General features: G+C 45.1%; 1 protein-coding gene across 1 annotated transcript; it reads left to right on the forward strand.

Annotated features, from left to right (window-relative positions):
- Positions 1-63: 63 nt before the first annotated feature.
- On the forward strand, positions 64-21,023 carry COPA (coatomer protein complex, subunit alpha). Its single transcript, XM_010564141.1, has 33 exons — positions 64-172; positions 370-483; positions 958-1,031; positions 1,342-1,422; positions 1,722-1,798; positions 2,247-2,356; positions 6,285-6,394; positions 6,992-7,091; positions 7,733-7,868; positions 8,315-8,397; positions 8,961-9,111; positions 9,543-9,609; positions 9,715-9,790; positions 11,850-11,932; positions 12,928-13,067; positions 13,984-14,069; positions 14,499-14,637; positions 14,986-15,148; positions 15,246-15,392; positions 15,683-15,872; positions 16,007-16,102; positions 16,478-16,566; positions 16,808-16,931; positions 17,226-17,315; positions 17,406-17,515; positions 17,706-17,783; positions 17,990-18,058; positions 18,286-18,422; positions 19,000-19,186; positions 19,271-19,381; positions 19,597-19,758; positions 19,859-20,053; positions 20,377-21,023. The coding sequence occupies exons 1-33, from the start codon at positions 133-135 to the stop codon at positions 20,434-20,436; spliced, it is 3,675 nt and encodes a 1,224-aa protein (XP_010562443.1). The 5' UTR covers positions 64-132; the 3' UTR covers positions 20,437-21,023.
- The last annotated feature ends 87 nt before the right edge of the window (positions 21,024-21,110 follow it).

Raw genomic sequence — 21,110 nt, forward strand, 5'->3', positions numbered from 1 at the left:
GTTCTGCACCTGCGGGAGGACTGACACTCTATGGTGGGGAGGTGGCGGAAGCGGAAGTTAGCTGGGGCACTTCCGGGGCGCCGACGTGGAGGGCTGGGGAGGTGGCCCTGCCGTGGGCCGGGGTGGAGGGCGATGCTGACCAAGTTCGAGACTAAGTCGGCCCGGGTGAAAGGTAATAGCGGGACCGGGCTTGTGCCGTTCTGGGAGCTCCTGGGGAGGCCGTGCCGGGAGCTCTCACCCGCCCCTGGAGTCCCTGAGCGGAGCGGGGCGGGGCGGGCGACGGGGCGAACGGCTCCACCGGGGCTGCTCTGGGCCTCTGGGCTCCCAAGTGCGCGGAGGCTTCGCTGTCACATCTCTGTACCTCGGCAGGGCTTAGCTTTCACCCCAAGCGGCCGTGGATCCTCACCAGCCTGCACAATGGCGTTATCCAGCTGTGGGATTATCGAATGTGCACCCTTATCGACAAATTCGATGAGCACGACGGTCAGTGTGCTGGGGGGAGGTGTTGAGACCTGCGTGTGGAGGAAAACCGGGGTGCGAGAGGAGGAAGGGCGGCTCTGCTGAAGTGTTACTGAGGCCTCTGCTTGTTTGGCTTCAGAGCCTCTCAGTTTTAGCCTGTGTTGTTTTGTGGCCAGTTTGCTGGCTCTGAACATTGCTTGTACATGCATAAAGTGGGGTAGTAGTTTTATTTTTGGTATGAAAATAAACCTGTAAATACAGATCTGAAGGGCCTGGATGTTTTGTGGTGGGTTGCTGCAGGCACCTTGATGGAAAGGAATGGGTTTGGGGGTGAGATGTCAGACTGTTACATGAGTCTTTATTGTTGCTTTGAAGCTCTTAATTTATCAATAGCAACAGGAGCGAGGAGGAATGCAAGTTGTAGTCTTTAAGTGGTACAAGGGACTGCTTCAGCTGTCAGCCATCTTGCTGTGTCCAACCTGCTCTTCCTATTTGTAGGACCCGTTCGAGGTATTGATTTCCACAAACAGCAGCCTCTGTTTGTTTCTGGAGGTGATGATTACAAAATAAAGGTAAAATTTTACCCCTTTAGCTCTTGTTCTCTAAAAGGCATCATTCAGGGAAGGGAATGTGCAAAGAAACCGGTTAAAAGATGAGAAAGAGTGTGTGTGGGAGGGAAACAGGGTTTGGCAATTGCGATTCTCCTGTTTCCGGGACCTTAGAGTTAACTGCAGCGAGTTGAAGTCTCATTGTAGCTTGCATTAGAAACGCATTTTAAAATGGAAGGAGAGGCTTGTCAGTGAACTGAAACGTGAGAATGCACGCAAAAAATCTAGCAGGCGGCGGCACCTACCGTCATTGTTCTACTTCTGTGTTGTGCAGGTCTGGAATTACAAATTGCGCCGTTGTCTCTTCACTCTGCTCGGGCACTTGGATTACATTCGCACTACCTTCTTCCACCACGTAAGCTCCTCTCGTCCTTACCCCAGTGATGGGCATCTGCTCCCTTTGTGTGTGAAAGGGAATCTCTTTTGTTCCCCTGGTTGGGAACCTTTGCTAAAGAAGTTGTGCTGGTCTTGCTGGTATAAGGGCGCTCCAGATATGGTGGTCTTCTGTAGAGGTGTAAGAGGCATAAATTCCGCCTCCAAGATCTTAAATAAGATTTAAAAAGGGTCATACCTGGGGACAGTTGGAAAATACCATGTAGGGAGGGAATGTCTGGGGTGTGTATTACTTCATATACAGAATACTTTGTCTTTTAGGAATATCCCTGGATCTTGAGTGCTTCTGATGACCAGACCATTCGGGTTTGGAACTGGCAGTCCAGAACTTGTGTTTGGTAAAATCAATGGTTGCTTTAAAAAATAACTGCATCGTTTGGGGACGAGCTGTCTGTTGTTTTCAAGCAGAAACTGTGCTTAGTTGAAGGAGTAGAACTGATATCAGTTATGAATATTTCCGTCAGTCTTGTCTTTTGCTTGTTTATTCTGATGCCACTAGACTTGTATTCGTAAATTCACGTGTTTGGTTGAAAGATTTTTGAGGTTAAAATCATACATGTCAGTGCTGAGCCTTTGAAGTTATTGACATCAGAATTTGACCCTTGAATGTAAAAACAGATGTGCTCAGTGTTCAGTCATGCTAACTCGTGAAGAGTAGCGTTTATTTAGCAATCCTGTATTCCTCATCATCCTACCCGAGACTGAGCTTACTGCTGTTGGTGCAGATTGTAATGTGTATTAATATATCTTATATTCATATGGTATTTTCTGTCCTTTCTGTTGTAGTGTGCTGACAGGACACAACCACTATGTGATGTGTGCCCAGTTTCACCCCTCTGAGGACCTGGTAGTGTCAGCCAGTTTGGATCAGACTGTGCGCGTTTGGGATATTTCTGGTGAGCTGCCCAGATCAAGGGGGTACCCAGTGGCAAAGCCCACTTCAAAACTGCAATTGCTGAAAGCCAACTGAGGCAGGAAAGAGGGGTTCGGATCTAAGAGCGGGAAGAGAGCCTGTTGACTGCAGAAGCCTCAGGAGAAAATTAAGATTTCTCTATTGATGGGGACCTATTCCCCTCAGCTGCCATGAAGTCATAGGATATTGGCTGGGAGGAAGGTCTGGGCATCATCTAGTCCACCCTTTTGCTTGAAGCAAGTCTTCTGTGACAGTAGATGAGGTGAGCTGTAGTTTTGTGCAGCCAAAAAACCCTCTAAAGATGGAGATTCTGCAACCTAATCTCCCAGTCTGGTTTTATAGCCAATATAGGCAACAAGTATTGCTGTCAGAAGGGAAATAGTGTTGTCAACTGACCAGCTTTGCAGATGTGACAGACTTGTAGGAGGATTTTAGAAATTTCTGGACCACCTATATCCCCTTGAAAAACTCTTGGAGACAGCAATATGTCATTCATTCTGAGAGAAGGATAAAAAGGCCTCTGTTGGGTTTTGGTTTTTTGGGGTTTGGATTTTTTTTTTGGTAGCCTAGTTGTGGGTGGTGACAGGAAGTTAATATTATTAGGGATTCTTTCAGCTTTTTCAGTCTGCTTGTCCATTTCATAAAATGAAGTGTGGCGTAAAGATCAGGGCAGGAGTTGCAAGTCAAAACTCCAAAGTACTTTGCTGATATCTTAGCTGTTTCTTAGTTATAGAAAGGCCTAGTCACCTAGGCCACAAGGTGACTTAATGGAATGAAATATAATCCCTAAATGAAAAGCTAGAAATGGAGAAAATATTAGGTGGAGATAAGGGATGGGTGGGAGGCTGGCGGGGGCAATACTGGTGGTGTTACTGCATAAACTATTCTAGAGACAGGCTTCATCCGACCTGCCGCTCTCGCCATTGCAGTTTTGGTTGGGCACACTGCGTTGTTTGTAGTACACGCTCAGACATGGCCAGCTGTGTCAACAGTGGGGGCTGGGGGCAGGACATCCTGGTTATTTAAAACCTGTCCCCCTGTCTATACTGCCAGCATGGGGAGTTTAACAGCTATTCTGCCACTAAGCTTTGCTGCTGCATTCTCCCACAAACACTCTCTCTCAGCAGAGTTCCAGCTGCGAAATTGGTTTGGAGATAGTACAGACCTTTTTGTCTCAGCTGATATGTGATGAGGGGTTTTAGAGACATGGTGAATTATTGACTCAGCTGTCACTCCAGTCAGACATGACACTGCGAGAATACTAGTGTGTGGAAAAACCTACAGAGAGTCGAGAAGCGGATTCAAAATACAATTCCACTCCCCAGTTTTTCCCCCCAATGACTTATATCCTTAGCAGGATTCTGTTCTGGCTCTAGCAGTCTCCTGGGAAGGGTTATTCCCCCATTTTGTCTGATGTCTGTTGTGCACATAATCCTAGTCATAGAGAGCATCATTTGGTGTTGAGCTTTAACTCCATTTCTAAGTGCTGCTATTAACTTGCAGCTTCTGCTGACATCAGTGGGGATTTTTTTTCAGCAGGTTTAGGGATTATGAGCACTGGTTCTTTGATGCCCTCAGTTAAGTGAGTTTAAAGGTCACATTGCAAAATCCTCCTCCCCAAACTGTCAGCCTCAGCAGAGAGTGTGAGGGATGAGGAGCATGACCCAGACTGGGCACCAGAATGTGAAGATGGCCCTGTTGTTTTGAATTCCTATACAGATAGTGCTCCTTGGTTTGAAACCTGCTGCAAAAGGATCTTCAATGCAAAACAAGTATGCTCAAGGTTAAAGGGTCTGTTTCCTGCTAATCTCCTGAGAGAGACTGTGTGAATGCAGTCAGAATAAGCTTGTTTAGATATATTAAAATGCATGAACGTTTGTGTTGTGTTATTCACCGATGCTGTGGAATGAAGTCCTTGCTCATGATGCTGATATTAACCTGCAGAAACTACAAAATAATCTTCTGTTTTTCCTCTGTCTCTTTATAAATATTAACCCCCAAGGAGGGTCTTAGTGGTCTTACCCTGATCAGACTGCTTTTGTGTGTGCTCTAACATCACACACCAACTCCTGTTTAACCTTACTCATGGTTGGCAAATGTTGACGTCTGATTCTTGGCAGGAAACTCCCTTGTTCTGTCAGGGCTCTGTTTAGTCGATCTGGATGACCAGCTTAAGTGAGGATCACCTGAAGGTTTGGGCTGGCAATGTTGAGAAGCCCTGGGACTGGGAAGACCTGAGCTGAGAGTCCCCAGATAGCATCTGTAGACCTAGACTGCCTCTCTCTGAGCACCCTCAGTGGACATATGGTGATGGCTGGCAAAACCTTTGGTACAGCTTCAGCTTCCACTGCACTTCTCTGATTACCCACTGAATGTGGATGGATTACAGGGACAGGAAAGAATCTGAGCCCAGCAATGAAAGAGTCTGCACCCGAGAGCCCTCTTTAGTTTCCATTGAATATGAGAATAGACCAAAAGAATTTGCAAAGCACTGTCTGCTTTCTTTCTCTCCTAACTTGCAACTTGTCATTCACAGTGAGCATGTTGCCCCTTCACTCTGGTTATTTTAATACCTGTTCTCCTGAGTGCTTGTGTGCATGTTGAGCTGAGTCTCCTTTTCAGATTTTTTTTTTTTAACAGTTGACCTCAGAATGCCTAATATCTGCCTTTCTGCCGCAAGTCCCTTTTCTGTCCCTGCTCCCTCCCCAGAGCAACACAGGAGGCTGGTGTGTTCTGTGAGTGTCCTGCTTTTCCTCTCAATTTGTGCAGTTATGCCAGAAATTTTTCACTTGTGTCCCAGTCCTGTTTCACTGGCTTGTCAAAGGCTCAAGTGTTTTCCCTTCCAAAAGTCTGGTGTTTCTTCACTCATCTTTTTTGGATTATGGATGTTTTATTCCTCCTTTCTGGGGTACTTTGTGTCAGCTTTGTAGAAGTATCTACTCAGCCATTCAAGTCTTTCACCGTTACCTGGGCCATCTGTATGTGCACCTCACTCAGTGCGCTGAGCATCTGTGCTTTGCTGTGAGACACCGCTTAACATGTTGGTTTCATTAGACTAACTTTGCCAGAGAGGCTGTTGAGATGTTGAGCTGTTAATCCATGAGGAGTTTGGGAATCAGAATTGCAACAAGAAAATAATAATTTTTTGTCTTCAGTATTGTTTGTTTTCTTCTTACATTTCCCTCTCTCTTGGCATCCACACCAGTGCAATTCTCCTTTTATCCTAGACAATTTTTTCTTATCCTTGATAAATTTCATGGTAGCATCCTTGGGCCAAGTACTTAAATGGAAAAGTACATTTTCTAAGTTTTGTTTTAGAGTGTTACATGTACAGTCTTTTCCCTGTGCACTGTTGGAGGAGAAGCTTTTCTCGATTCTCAGTTTCCCTATTGTGTTCTGTTGGGTTTTAATGAAGGACAGCAGATACAGGTCTGTTTTAACTTGGATGACTTAGTTTTCTTCAGAATTGGGAACAGTCTTTATTTCATACAGTTTTAGCTCCAGAAAATATTTTGTGTCCAGGCAGATTGTTCAAATCCATAACCAAGAGGTCATCAAAGTGGCATGGGTGAAAGTGTCCTGAAAGTTGCAAGCTTAGATTAGCAAAGGGGTCAGAGGGAGAAAAATCGGAATGCGTTGGTCCTCCTTTGCTGAGGTGCTGCTGTCTGTGTCCCAGTGAGCTGAGGTGATCCTTTGTACGATTTGCTGCATTGCAAACTTTCTTTTTGGTGTGTCTAATCAGAGCTTGAGCTTTTGGAGGAAGTGGAAGGGAGTCCTGGATGTTTCTCACCCTCTTTCAAGTTCCCAGCACAGGGAGAGTGCTCAACTTGTTGCTAAATTAGAAACATTGTCTTGATAATATGATTTTTGCTTCCTCCACCCCTGCTTCTCCTTCCTCTTTGTTCCACAAGGCCTAAGGAAGAAGAACCTGTCCCCTGGAGCTGTGGAATCGGATGTCAGGGGAATAACAGGGGTGGATTTGTTTGGGACAACGGATGCGGTTGTGAAGCACGTTCTTGAGGTACAGTGTCAATGTGTGTGTGCAGTACAATCTTTTCAGATTTATTTAGCAAAATCTCTGTAACACAAATGATCCTCTAAAAGCCCAGGAAAATAGCAGAGGAAAAAAAGAGTTGAAACACCTAACTCAGCTCTGTAGAGTTATATGCTCTTTAGATTACAGCATTACTTTTTCTGAGTTTAAAATCTGAAATCTGGAGATGTTTGCACTGTAACCAAACAGATACGGTTTTCTCTGTACAGCCAAAAGCACAGTTAAATAGCAGATGTTATTGCCTTGTGTTACTGGAAGCAACAGAGGAGATTATGGTAGAGACAGCCTTCTGTAATGGCTTGTTAAAGCTAGGAAGCAGTGCTGCTCTGCTGCTGAGCGTCAGCTTTGCTCTACTGGTGAAGAACGGTATCCACAAAGCTTATTATTGTGGGCATCTATAATCTTACTATCTGTAGGCATTTGGTATGAGCAACATGGTGTATAAAAACAGTGAAAGCTGTGTCTTGGCAAGCCTGTCTGCAGTCTTTGTTGCTTTGTCCTTCCTTTGCTCATTCCATTCAGTCACCAGATTGCTTCGAGTGACTGTTTTCTTTTTGCCTGTAGGGCCACGATCGTGGGGTGAACTGGGCTGCCTTCCACCCTACAATGCCACTTATTGTGTCAGGAGCTGATGATCGGCAAGTGAAGATCTGGCGGATGAATGGTAAGAGGATTCTCCAGGGGGAGCCCACAGGGAGAAGGGGGTTAAGAGTTGAAATTTATGTTTGAATATCTGTAGGCTGAACCTGGAGGTAATTTACACTTTGCAAACGTGTCTGTATGATAGAGTGGTAAATAATCCCAAGCAGCGTTGGCTTTTGCAATTTGAGGAGAGCTCAGTTCTCTAGCGAACACTTCTAGCTTCTTTTGGTTTGCATGCACTGCTGAGCAGAAGCTTGTAGGAGTACAAAAACTTGACTCTGAAGTTTTTTGAATATATAAGACATGGAGATTATTCGAGAGCCAGAAGCCCTCCATCAGGACCAGTTGTGCTTTTGTCAGCTCAGTCCAACTAAACTATATACAATTCTTATCACCTCTTTAGTAATCTAGCTTATCTGTCTCTCTTAGGTGAGCTGTGGTAGTGGTTAGGGAGAGGTGATAAATGTAATAATAATAATAATAAAATTGTATGATAGAGCGGTAAATAATCCCAAGCATTGTTGATGATAATTGCAGAGAATGGTATAGTAACTAGTGGCTGATGCAGTTTGCTTTATAATAAAGCACTTGTTCTGCTTCCGCTATGGCAGAGCTTAACGTGCTTAAGTGTTATTTTCCTCATTCTTTTCCACTTCTTGTTAGAATCGAAGGCCTGGGAGGTTGACACTTGCCGGGGGCATTACAACAACGTCTCGTGCGCTGTCTTTCACCCACGGCAGGAGCTAATACTCAGCAATTCAGAAGACAAGAGTATCCGTGTCTGGGATATGTCTAAACGGTTAGTGCTTGTCAAGCATCTGACTCAATCTTATTATGAAAGTTTTTACATGTATGTAAGACCTACAGTTATTCTTAGAGAAACCGAACACTAGCAGGTCTTAAAACATCAGTGCTAGTGTTTGATAATTCATGAATGAGAAGCCGTGTTTTTCACATTCTCTGTCCATTTGAGACACACGTTAAGAGCAAGGCTTTTAATTGTCTGAAAGCAAGTGGAAGAGGGCTGACTTATCTAGTGATACTGCTGCTGAAAATATGTTAAATGAGAATATATTATTTGACAGAAGGCTTTGAATGCAGTGTTTTTATGCTCTGTGGATGACTTGTGCTGAATGCTGGAGATGGTCTGGATGGCAAAACTTAGGATCTTCATTTTGGAAACTGAAGTTTACGCCAAGGTTTCCATTTTGTTTATATTCTTTATTCCTTTTATTGCACATTTAGCACGGGTGTCCAGACCTTTCGGCGTGATCATGATCGCTTTTGGGTATTGGCTGCTCACCCCAACCTCAACCTCTTTGCTGCAGGTAAAAAAACCTCCTACTCAGTGTCTGATAGGTTGCTGTGAAGAGAAAATGTTTTCCATATAGGAAATCCATATAGGATGTGCTTTTCTTAGCACACTTTGCAGAACACACTGACTTGCAGATGCTTTTGTTAAATGTATTGTGGGGAAAAGATCCTTATTTACTAGAGCACAATCTCATTGTATCAGCTGTAGTTCAAAGCTAGAACAAGATAGGCTCTGCATTAACTAGCTAAATGTTCTAAGGCTAAGAAGGGATGGGACAGATCCTAGGGGAACCCATGCTGGTCTATTAACACTTAAAGAAATGTGTGACAGCGAGGCAAAGTGTTTCTAGAAGAGCGTCAGATCTTAGATTTATTAAGAAACCTAAAGGGGTGTGGGCCCTTAGGAGGAATCACTTAATTCAGTCAGGCTGAGGTGTAGCAGACATGGCTCCAGTCATTGGTTATGATTTTTGTTAGCTCTTTCTTGGTTTGAAGGGCTTGGTAGTGTCATCTTCATAATGAGAAAAAAACCCACAGGATTTAATTCATGTTTGAATTCTTGCATGCCTTTTCTCAGGCCATGACGGTGGCATGATTGTATTCAAACTGGAGCGTGAGAGGCCTGCTTATGCTGTGCATGGGAACATGCTGTATTATGTGAAGGACCGTTTCCTCCGCCAGCTTGATTTCAACAGTTCAAAAGATGTTGCTGTCATGCAGCTGCGAAGGTAGGAGATGGTGCTCATTGTTTTACAAGAGGTGTTGCCAGTATCCTGAATCCCTTGTTAGTTTCTTGCTTACTGATAGGTCGTATTATTGTATTCACATACTTCAGTTTCAGCTGACTCTTCTGTCAGATGAACTTCCAAAGCCTACAAAAAGTTTTTTAGGTCAATTTTTATCTGTGCATAGATATAATTTTTTTTTTTTAATTAGTTTTAAGTCTCAAGCTGAAGGGCCAGCTCTTTCATTCAGGAAATGCTCATGCTCTTACAGTGTTTCCAAATGGTTTTGATTCAGGAAATTAATCAAAACTGAGCTTTTCTGGTAGTTGGTATATTTCAGAGAATGAAGAGCATTTACCAGAAGATGACTTTAGTAGAAACAATCTTGGTCCACTCTAACTTTCTCTTTTCTTCATGACTCTTCTTTTCTTCAGTGGTTCCAAGTTCCCTGTGTTCAATATGTCATACAACCCAGCTGAGAACGCCGTCCTTCTCTGCACAGTAAGTCAGTTTTGCTGCATAATGTGCTAAGGAACTTTCCATGAGGCTGTGAATGTTGGTTCTGTGAAATCCTATCTCAAAATGGTTTTTTCCCCTTCTCTGCAGAGAGCCAGTAACTTAGAGAACAGTACTTATGACCTATACACCATTCCCAAGGATGCAGACTCCCAGAATCCGGATGGTAGGCATTTCTTATTTCACATTAGTCCTTGTGCATGTTTATTACTATGTAGCTGTCCCCTCCTCCGCTCTCCAACTGTGTGTGTTATATATAAAAAAAGCTTCTTTTCTCTAAGCCTCTCTTGTTGGACTCTTTCTCTGTGTTTCCCAATGCCCCTGCAGCACACATCATTTGGCAGGCTTCCTGCTCACTATATCACACTACACTGACTTGAAAAATTCATGTTCATCTCAAACTTTTACTGCTACAAATATATATTTTATAATTTTGTTATTAGGAACTTTCTGTTTTCCCTTTCAACGCAGCAGGCAGCCTTCCTGGCTTGTCGACAGAGATGGATTTTAACCAGATATGTTTTGTTCTAAGAGGTTTCATACTCTGAAAAGTGGCTGTAAAAATGACAATGCCAGGGTGCCAGTAGTCATTCTTCCTCTCCACAAATTCCAGATCAGTTTTGTGCAATTTACAAATCAGAACATGATTTAGGAAAAAAAAAATAATTCTTTCTCCTAACTATGAATTCCATTTGGGATCTGAAACTCCAGCTGGTTCCTCCTGCCTCTGTCGTCACGGCAGTAAAGATTTTGAAATGAGTGGGAGTGATGAATGAGTTAGACTGGAATCCAGCTCACTTGTTCATCGATTTATTGATTTCTGTGGGTCTAATGAAGGGAGGATTTCTTTGCTGAGTACAGTCAGCAGGTGTATTTGGAGAGAGAAAGAGAAAGGGAGCTTTATGGTAACTTTACATAGATTAAATGTTACTGAATGTTTTTCAAATATTTAGTTAGATTGAGATGTTCAATGCTGACTTGTCTGGGGACACCCAGCTTGTGACCCTTTAAGTGAGGAAAAGGGGATATTCTTCTTCCAGAGGAAGAAATGTCTAGGCCTCATGAAAACCATGCACTTTTAGTGCATTTTCAAGAATAGCATAAAATTCTACTGGTTGGTAGGTATCTTCTCCAACAAGCTGTTATGTGTGCAACCTTCTGATGATCTCCCAGGACTATAATGTAGGTATTTAACATGTGCCTTGGAGTTGTCATCCTCATGTCCTTCAGCTTATTTACCTGACCTACAAGGGAAGCTTTCTTGTCACTCTTTAACAGTCTTCTGGGTAGTATATTTCAATCATTTTCTGCCTGATCTACAGTCGGCGTTAAAGACTTAAAGCCAGTAAAAATGTTGCATTGTGGAGGTTCAGAAAAACAGTTGAAGTTGCCATCAGAAAACCCCAGGCAGAGCTGGGAATTGAATTTGGCCAAGTCTTTCTTGTGTTGGGTACTAAATGAGGGCTGAGGGGCAAGCCAGTCAGGTTTAAATCATCATTTGTTAGGATGTAGATCTGCCACAAATGGCACTATGCTTCGTGAAGTAGTGCTTGGTCTAGCGCGTGAATCTCCAAAAACACTTGTGTTGAGCAGCAGGACTGGTGAGAAAAGGGGCTGAGAGCTAAAGAAAATTTTATTTTACCAAAACCAGCAGCAGCTCTCACTCTGTTCCCTTCCGCTGCTGCAAAAAGCCTTCTCCACATCTGATACACATCCTGCAGTACTGTTCTTCCTGTGCTGTCTGACATGCAGAGTGCTGTGTTTGTATTAGCATTTTAAAACTGGGAGAACAGCTGCGTGCTGGGGAGAGTGCAGCCTTTCTCCTCCAGCTCGTTATATCAGTTTGCGGGGGGGAGAGAGGGGGGGCTTACGTTGAAGCCGGGACCCTTGCTGCTCAGTTCGTTTGGCCAGCAAGGCTCTGCTCGTTAGCTTGACAGACGGTGCTGTCACCCAGGATGGCCTGCTTCAGTGCCAAGCAGTGGCATTGGCGGTACAGACAGCCACTTGTCTTGTGCCTTGGCTGGAGAGAAGGGCTGGCGCTGGCCACACTGAGATCTGAAAGGACATCAGGGGAGGAAATGAGTCTTTTGAATAGCCTCAGGTTAAACATGAATTACTAGGAAGCAGCTACAACAGCCAAGATGGGATCAAACAAGACTGACTAATGTGTTGCCATAAGAGCCTGCCAGAGGTTTTATTCACTGCCTGTGTTTTGCTCTCCCTAGCCCCTGAAGGGAAGCGTTCCTCCGGGCTAACAGCTGTGTGGGTAGCTCGTAACCGCTTTGCAGTCCTGGATCGCATGCATTCGGTAAGGGGACAAGCTTAATAGGGTCATCTTTTTAACAGGGTATGTTGTCATTTGGAAGCATGCAGATGGAAAGCGGGGAGATTGGGTTAACAGAATTATTGGAGATCCAAGTAGACTGGCAAAGCATTGTCAGTAGAGAGTGGGCTGCAGACGTACATGAAGAAATATAGTACAGTGAAAATGTATTTGAAATATTATTTAACTTCTTTAACAGTACATCGTAGCTCAGTTGCTAGAAGCCTGCTAGAGCAGGTAAGTTCAGGAATGAAAGCTGACCAGAACAGGACTGTGAAGCCACCCAGGTCACTTTCACAGCATGGAAGTAATGGGGAAATGATAAAAATACAGGTTAGATTTTTAATTAAAGCTCTTTGTTCTCACTTGTGGAGTGCAATAGGAGAAAGAAGGGGGAAAGACAGTCATGAAAAGTTTTCTTTGCTTGAATTTACTTGATGTGAAGGGGAAGAAAAGTCTTGCTCTTTGCCCCTTGCAGGAATTGTATTTTTCTTTTTTTTTTTTTCTTTTTCTTTTTTTTAATAATTCAGGGTATTTTTTGCCTTAGTAAATTCAAATTTATTTCATGCCTTTTCTGTTACTCCTCCCTGCCTTTCCCTCCTCCACTTGCCATTCACCCCTCTCAACTTCATAATTTCCTTTTTCTATCTACACTGTGTTCTCTCTCGCTTTCCCCTAATATTACTTTGTTCATATCCTTATTGTAGAGGGGGTTTGCAAACTGTATCAGCCAGCTAGTAATGACAGCAGTGGGGCTGAAAAGGAAGGATACACTGTGTCTGCACCCTGGCAAACTTGAGGTTGGGTTTTCTAGCAGGATAAAGTCTGATCCTGCTTTGAGAAAAGCTGCAGCTCTTATTTTGGCCTCTTGTCACTGAGATTCAGCTATACAAAATTTCTGAGTTAAAATAATCCTAAATTTCTTTGTAGAATCTACTTAACTGTCCTGTGCTGTTACATTTCCTCTTATCAAATGGCAGATCCTAATCAAAAACCTGAAGAATGAGATCACGAAGAAGGTGCAGGTGCCGAACTGTGATGAGATTTTCTACGCTGGCACAGGGAACCTGTTACTGAGAGATGCAGACTCCATCACCCTCTTTGACGTGCAACAGAAGCGGTAAGATCCAGTCTGCAGGGAGAAGTTTTAATATTGTAATCCTGCTGGTGTATGCCCTCTGGGGACAAGTAATAGCTATTAATGCACTCCAGAATTTAGCATCAGCTGCAGGCTCTGTCAGACTGATCCAAACCACGGCTAACAACTGTTATGAAGAGCAGAGTGTAAACATAGCCAAGGTGCAATTTATGCTGCAGGCATCGTGCCATTGATCACAGGGAGATGTGTGCCATACCCTTGTAAATCCCGTGACTACAGAATCGGGTGCTATAAAAGTGGAGAGAAATCAAAAAACCCAAACTCAATCAAGCTAAGCTTGCCTGATGTCTTGTCCCTTAGGTTTTATATCTGCTCAGAATGCTCTTTTAGCAGCATGTTTGTGCTGGTGTATGTGTTGCTAGCCACAAAGAAACAAGCAAGGAGTTGGTGCTTTTGGCCATCTTGGTAGGCTTGAGAAGGTTCTGGATTATCTACAGATAGATACGGTCTATGTTGATTGCTTATGTCCCAGAACTTGTCTCATTTCCTTATTTGTATGCCTTTGTCTTACCAGAATTGTTGGGAAAGTTACAAGTAAACAATGCAAATGCTGCTTGGAAATGCCTTATTTCCCTTGTTCAGTTAAATCTATCCCTAAAACCCCCTCAGAAATCCAGGTTTTGAAGTCAATTGTCATACAAATATATTTGTTTTTGCACAGGTATGGGGAGAGGTTTGTTTTGCTGTACTGGACTGCAGAGACACTCAGTTCTACCTCATGATTTTATAGCTCCAGAGTGGCAAAAAGGGGCTTCAGCACATCTGCAAATTGGGTTCGGGGTGTTGAGCGCTGGTAGTTATCATACAGCTTGATCATAGAGCTTGCTGTCGGAGGGATATTGTTCAACTCTCTGATGTCAGTGCTGTCCTTTCCCAGAACTCTGGCCTCAGTGAAGATCTCCAAGGTGAAATACGTCATCTGGTCAGCTGACATGTCCCATGTAGCTCTGCTGGCTAAGCATGGTAAGTGGTGGTGGGGTGCAGTGTTTCATGTGGATCCTAGAGCACACTAGCTCCTTCCTTGGTTGGGAGCAGTGTCCCCGCTAGCACGGCCCGCTAGAGAAACCATTCAGTGCCATGGCTAGCAGTGAAGGTGCAGCTGAAGACATTCACAGTGTGAGCCCTGCCACTTTGTCTCTTCAGCAAAACCTTTCCGCAAGTTTGTAAAACAGAGGGCTTCTTGTACTCTTCAGAATGATCCAGCTAATCTCTTTCATAAAGCAAAGGCAGATAGTGACAATTTAGTTGTGGTTGCCGTCATATCCTTATTGTCTGACACTCTGAATATAGTCTCTATTGCTGGGACTATGGAAGAAAGAAGCCATAATTCAGAGGCAGGTGTTTAACAGTAGAGGGTTCCCTAGCCTTATTTCTTTCGGCTTTCCTCTCCAGCCATCATGATCTGCAACAGAAAGCTGGAGTCACTGTGTAACATCCATGAAAACATCCGTGTCAAGAGCGGTGCCTGGGATGAAAGCGGTGTTTTCATCTATACTACCAGCAATCACATCAAATACGCTGTCACCACCGGGTGAGTCTGGGAGTCATGCGCCGAGTCCTTGAACTGGCAGGCCTTGTGCAGACTACCATGGGGTTTTTTTGGCAGACTCTGAAGCTGGTGCTTGTGAAACAGCACTTCTGTTACAGCATGGACGTACCCAAATACAGCTAGAGCTAAATACTCATGTTTGGTTGCTCACCCTGTGCACTGGTATTTTATTGCTGGGCTGGATGGCTGCACTGTTCCTCTGACTGGGGCTTGCTTTTATAATGCAGGCTAAAATAACATACAGAGTGTTGAGATTTCTTTGAGGTAGGGAATGTAGTCATGCACGTGTTGTGTTGGTGTGCATGTTATGCATGTGCTGTGTTGGCATAGGGATCATGGAATTATCCGCACCCTGGACCTGCCTATCTATGTTACCCGTGTGAAGGGGAACAACGTGTACTGCCTGGACAGAGAGTGCCGCCCCAGGGTCCTCACAATTGATCCCACAGAATTCAAATTCAAGCTGGCATTGATCAACAGAAAGTATGATGAGGTGAGGAGATGTAAGAAACCCTGTACTCTTCCTTGACATATACCTGAGGGTAAAGGAAGTTGTTGACAGCTTCAGTGCCTGAGCCTTTTCTTTGCAGGTGCTGCACATGGTGAGGAATGCTAAGCTTGTGGGCCAGTCCATCATTGCCTACCTGCAGAAAAAGGGCTACCCAGAGGTGGCCTTGCACTTTGTCAAGGATGAGAAGACCCGTTTCAGCCTGGCACTGGAGTGTGGCAACATTGAGGTGAGGCAGCAGGTGGTGCTGTGAGAAAGGCACGTCTTTTGGGGCATCGCTTCCAAACCTTACTTTTTGCTGCAAGGAGGAGAAGTATTGGGAAGAAGAAGTGTTAGCTGAGAGTGATAGAGTTGAGGATGACAGCAGCCTTACTAAGGTGCAGGCCTTTGGATAGGGGCATGATTTAGTGCGGTGATCCTTGTAATCCCATGCTTTCCATCACAGGCATTATGAACAGAAGCCTGCAGATAAAGTTGCTTTCTGCAAAGCCTTTGTAACCACATCAGTTCTCTTGTTAGATTGCTCTGGAAGCAGCCAAAGCTCTGGATGACAAGAATTGCTGGGAGAAACTGGGAGAGGTGGCATTGCTGCAGGGAAATCATCAGATTGTGGAGATGTGCTACCAGCGCACCAAGAACTTTGATAAGCTTTCCTTCCTCTATCTCATCACTGGCAATCTGGAGAAGCTTCGGAAGATGATGAAGATAGGTGAGTGGCAGGATGGTGGCAAAGAAGGATGAGATAAAGAGGATCTGAGTGTCATTCCCAGAGGGAGTGAGTGGCATCACAGTGGAGGCTAAGAACAGCAAAGCTATTGTGACTTTCTTTTTCTTTTGGTTTAGCTGAGATCCGTAAAGATATGAGTGGCCACTATCAGAATGCCTTGTATCTAGGAGATGTGGCAGAGAGAGTGAGGATCCTGAAGAACTGTGGGCAAAGTGAGTAATATCAGACTAACGTGTCCCTGTTGTCTGGGGAGAAGCTGGGGAGGTTGTTGGGATGAACAGTAATCTCTGGAGACAGATCATTATAATCCTTTACCTGAGAAACGGAATCGGATGAGCAGAAAGTAACCCAAGAGCTAGAATACCATCCAGGAAACCTGAATCAACTGTAGAGCATATTCAAATGATCAGTTGTTGCCTACACATTCTAGTCCTAAATCCAGTAACACCCCCAAAGGTGTGATTCTACACTTTGGTATGCTGCTAATCTTTCCTTTGTGATAGTGTGGCCATGCATGCAGGTATGAGAAATTTTCTTTCTCTAGGCAATGAAGAACCCGCACTCACGTTAGCTGTATCTCATTTCAGAGTCCCTAGCCTATCTCACGGCTGCAACTCATGGTCTGGATGAGGAAGCTGAAAGTCTGAAGGAAACATTTGATACTGAAAAGGAAACGGTTAGCAAACTGACTTAATGCTTTCTACTTCAAGAGCTCTGGAGTTTGGGAAGAAGATGACAGTGGGATCTGGTGTTAGTGTGACTGGCTAGGCAGCTTCTTTCTGGGAGGGAGGAACCATCTCTGTTCCAGTTGCCACTTAGCAGGCTTGAGACTGTCTGTGCTGCTTGGAGGCGGGTAGGTCAAAGAATGGGATTTTCCTTATGTGGCCTTTAACTGGTTTTTGCTCCTCTCTGCTCAGATTCCAGACATTGATCACAATGCAAAGCTGCTGCAGCCTCCTGCTCCTGTCATGCCTCTGGATACCAACTGGCCATTGCTGACTGTCTCCAAGGGGTTCTTCGAAGGAACAATTGCTAGCAAAGGTATTGCTTTGTATTTGGAAAGTTGCATTAAGCTGGGATATGCAAAATGGAGATGTTTGTCCCCGTGGTTCCTGAACTGTTGCTGTTAACCTCAGGTTTGTTGTGTGTTACCAGCAGAGGTTGGAATTGAGCTTGGCATTTACACCGTCTTTAGCAAATCTCTCAAATCTTTGGCCTTTTAGCACAAGATGGGACTTGACAATTGGAGGGGAGGGTGCTGGCCTAATGTAATTCTTTGCTTAACACCTGACCCACTCGGAGATTTGTAAATGAAGGATCCTACCCTTTTTGTAGGCAAAGGGGGTGCCTTAGCTGCCGATATCGATATTGACACTGTTGGCACTGAAGGCTGGGGAGAAGATGCAGAGTTGCAGTTGGATGAAGGTGGGTGAATCCAAGAGTTTTTCTTGCAGAAGTGTAAGTGTGTGCCTGTGTAAGAGCTCTGACTGTTTCCCCCCTGCCCCCTCTGTGCAGATGGCTTTGTGGATGCTGGAGAAGGCTTTGGAGAGGAAGGTTTAGGTAAAGGCCAGGAAGAAGGAGGTGGATGGGAAGTTGAAGAAGATTTGGATCTTCCCCCTGAACTGGTAGGAGGCTTCTTAAGTAGCACAGTTGTAGTTACTTGGGAAGGCAATGACAGCTTGTGGTGGTGGTTGTGGTGGGGGAAATGTGTTACAGGCTTCTTCAGTGACTTGGTCACCACAGCTATGGCCAGCTCTCATTTCATCTGGGTGCTGGAAACTTCCACACTAATCACTGCTCTGTGTGTTCCCCCAGGATGTTCCTGCTGGTCCAGCAGGAGCAGCAGAGGATGGATTCTTTGTGCCACCCACCAAGGGCACCAGCCCAGCTCAGGTAGTGGCACAAGTCTTTGACTGTCTTTCTCAGAAACTTTCTACTTTGGCACTTGTTTTTTTGGGTTCAGTCCTTCTTGTTAACACTCATCTGTGAGCACAGCATAGGAACTTTCTTAAGGGGGGTTAGGGATGATAAGGATAGATAAGACAAATCTGTGTGTATACACAATTTCTCTTGTATAAGTTCCCCTTCCATTCTTGTAGGTGTGGTGTAACAATTCTCAGCTTCCTGTTGACCACATTCTGGCAGGCTCCTTTGAGACAGCAATGAGAGTAAGTTTCCCCTGGAGTTTCTAGGGAAAAGATTGTGCCCTTGTCCCCATATACTTTTGTCTCTGATCCAGTCTGAAGCTTCATTTTGTGTCCTTTTGTGAATCATTTTGTGCATTTTTTTTTCTCTGGGTATAAAATAAGAGGTGCTGTGAGCCTGAGTGATGTCTGTGTGACCTTTGTACAGCCCTGGATAAGATTTACTCAGCAGACCAATGTGTCTATTTCAGCTCCTCCATGACCAGGTAGGAGTAACAAACTTTGGACCCTACAAGCAGCTGTTCCTGCAGACCTATGCCCGTGGCCGTACAACCTACCAAGCCCTGCCATGTCTCCCTACCATGTATGGATACCCACATCGCAACTGGTAAGCAATTGGGTTAGCTCCTTTTGTGTGCTTTTTAACTTGTGCCATATACCTCCCAGACTCCTTGACAGTTGTAGCCAGAAATGTCTCCTCCCTCTGTTGTGAACGGAGGAGCTTCCTGTTTGCTGGATATAAATAGGGAGCATTCTGTCTTTAGTGGGATTTTTCTGCTGCTTGCTGTTTGATGTAAAGATGTTAAAGAACTGCTTTCATGTTTTTTAGAGACTAAATCCAGGGTGAGGCAGTTGGGATGCTGTGTTTTCTAGCTCTAATGCTCTGCCTCTGACAAAGCTGGTCTGAGGCATCTAGAGAACCACAGGTTTGTTTTTACAGTGGTGCCTGGAAGCCACTGTAGAAAAATGAGCCAGACTTCCCAGCCTGCGCTAATGCAGAGAGGGCTGGGCATTGTGGGTGGCAGAATTATGGAAGCACATATGTCTTTTGTGCTGAGCTAATGGCAAAGAAAAACAGCGTGGCCCTAGGTCAAAACATCTCATTTGAGCTGACAATATGTGTGTTCCTGCTGGCCTCTGCAGTGGTCCCATTTGTACGCCCAACCCCTCTTTGGTGCCCCCAGGAAAGAAGCTGGCTTAAAGAATGCCCTCCCTGCCATTGGACTGAAACTCAATGACCTGATCCAGCGCTTGCAGCTGTGCTACCAGCTCACTACGGCTGGCAAGTTTGAGGAGGCCGTGGAGAAGTTCCGCTCCATCTTGCTCAGTGTGCCCTTGCTGGTGGTGGACAACAAGCAGGAGATTGCTGAGGTGAGAGGCATACTCTTCGGTCTGTTGTCTGTGTGCCTGTGGGGCAGGAGGCCAAATGCCTGACTCTGTCTCCCTCTCTGAAAGGCCCAGCAGCTGATAGCCATTTGCCGGGAGTATATTGTAGGACTCTCAATGGAGATTGAGCGAAAGAAGCTGCCCAAAGAGACCCTGGAACAGCAGAAGCGAATCTGTGAGGTACAGAAACTCTGTGAATTTCTTCACCACGAGGGGGAAGTAGCCTTTAGGTTTAAAAAGGCATTGGAAATCCCAAATTCGGCCATTTCCTCCTTTAAAGCGGATGTGGCAGTGATTACTTGGGAGGGGTTTCTTGCAGCATTTTCAGGGCATCCAGTTATTTACGTGGTTGGTAGTGATTGTATCCCTACTTTCCCTCCTTCTCCCTAATGCAGATGGCTGCCTATTTCACCCACTCCAACCTGCAGCCTGTCCACATGATCTTGGTGCTGCGTACTGCTCTCAACCTCTTTTTCAAACTCAAAAACTTCAAGACAGCTGCTGCTTTTGCCCGTCGGCTGCTGGAGCTGGGTCCAAAGCCTGAGGTGGCCCAGCAGGTATGTCTGTGAGGTGCATGGGTAGAAATATGTGCTGTGGCAGACCCTATTTGGACTGCTTCCTAGCTGCCTCTCTGGTCGATGTGGTTGCTTTTTGCAGACTCGCAAGATCTTGTCAGCATGTGAGAAGAATCTCACTGACACCTACCAGCTCAACTATGACATGCACAACCCCTTTGACATCTGTGCTGCCTCTTACCGACCCATCTATCGTGGCAAACCCGTGGAGAAGTGTCCACTAAGCGGAGCCTGCTACTGCCCTGAGTTCCATGGGCAGATCTGCCGCATCACTACAGTAAGGGAGTCTCAACGTCTATTAACCACCCACTCCTAACCTGTGATGTTTCCCTTGAGAGTCCCCTCCAGCAGCTTCCCCCATGCTTGCCCCTAACTTGGCATAGTTTTTGGGTGAAGTTGAACGTTGGAGGGCTTGGCATGTGCGGTGGAACAGTTTGGGAATTGTGAAATACTGTGTAGTTTAAATGCTACCTTCAGGGACCGACATTGCAGTGATCAGCAGCATGTGTTCTTGAGAACTGTCTAGGCTCTGAACGCTGCATACGGGGTTGGGCTGTTGAGTTGCTTTTAAGCATTAATCATCTCCCTTTTATTCCTCAGGTGACGGAGATTGGCAAAGATGTCATCGGGCTGCGGATCAGCCCACTCCAGTTCCGCTAGGGCATGCCTGTCCTGGGGAGGTGTGAGATCAGAGGGAAATGGTCTCGTTTCACAGCACAGTGCAGAAACTTTCACCTCCCATCATTCCAGCTTTAGTCTAGTCTCTTCACCATAGCCATGCCTGTGCTGTGTCTTACCTGCTCTTCCCCACCCAGGAATGCTGTAGTGACACTCTTAGCTGCTTCCAAGTAGTAGCAACTTGCGCTTCTGTTTCCAGATCCAGCTGATGTTGAAGTTTCTATGTACCATCATCTCAAGAAAAATCTTTTCAGAGGGTAAAGGGTGGCTCTTGCTGAGCCCTGGTTACCACACATCGTGCTCTGTAGAAACTGCTTGAGAGGCAGCAACTGCCTCTTGTATCCTTTTGTGTTAGGCTCCTGAAAGAAGAGCTCAAAAACCCTGCTGCAACCTGGACAGCAGGAAGAGCCGAGCCTGGCTCTCACAGGAATGTGGCACTGTCTGGAACCAGGGCCAGCACAGAGCCTGTCCCTGCTCAGGGGCAGCTCTGCTCCCATTGGAAGTGGCAGGAGAACAGCTCAGCATCCAAGTGCTAGTGTTGACTTTTTGTTTTGTTGTCCTAGCAATGTTTCTCAAAATAATCAGCTTCTCTCATGAATAAAGTACATTGACCATCTTGATCTTCCTGTTCTGTAGCTCAGTTGGCCTTGCTGAGA

The sequence above is a fragment of the Haliaeetus leucocephalus genome, unplaced genomic scaffold (assembly GCF_000737465.1).
Source record: "Haliaeetus leucocephalus isolate CR32 unplaced genomic scaffold, Haliaeetus_leucocephalus-4.0 Scaffold175, whole genome shotgun sequence".
NCBI lineage: Eukaryota > Metazoa > Chordata > Aves > Accipitriformes > Accipitridae > Haliaeetus > Haliaeetus leucocephalus.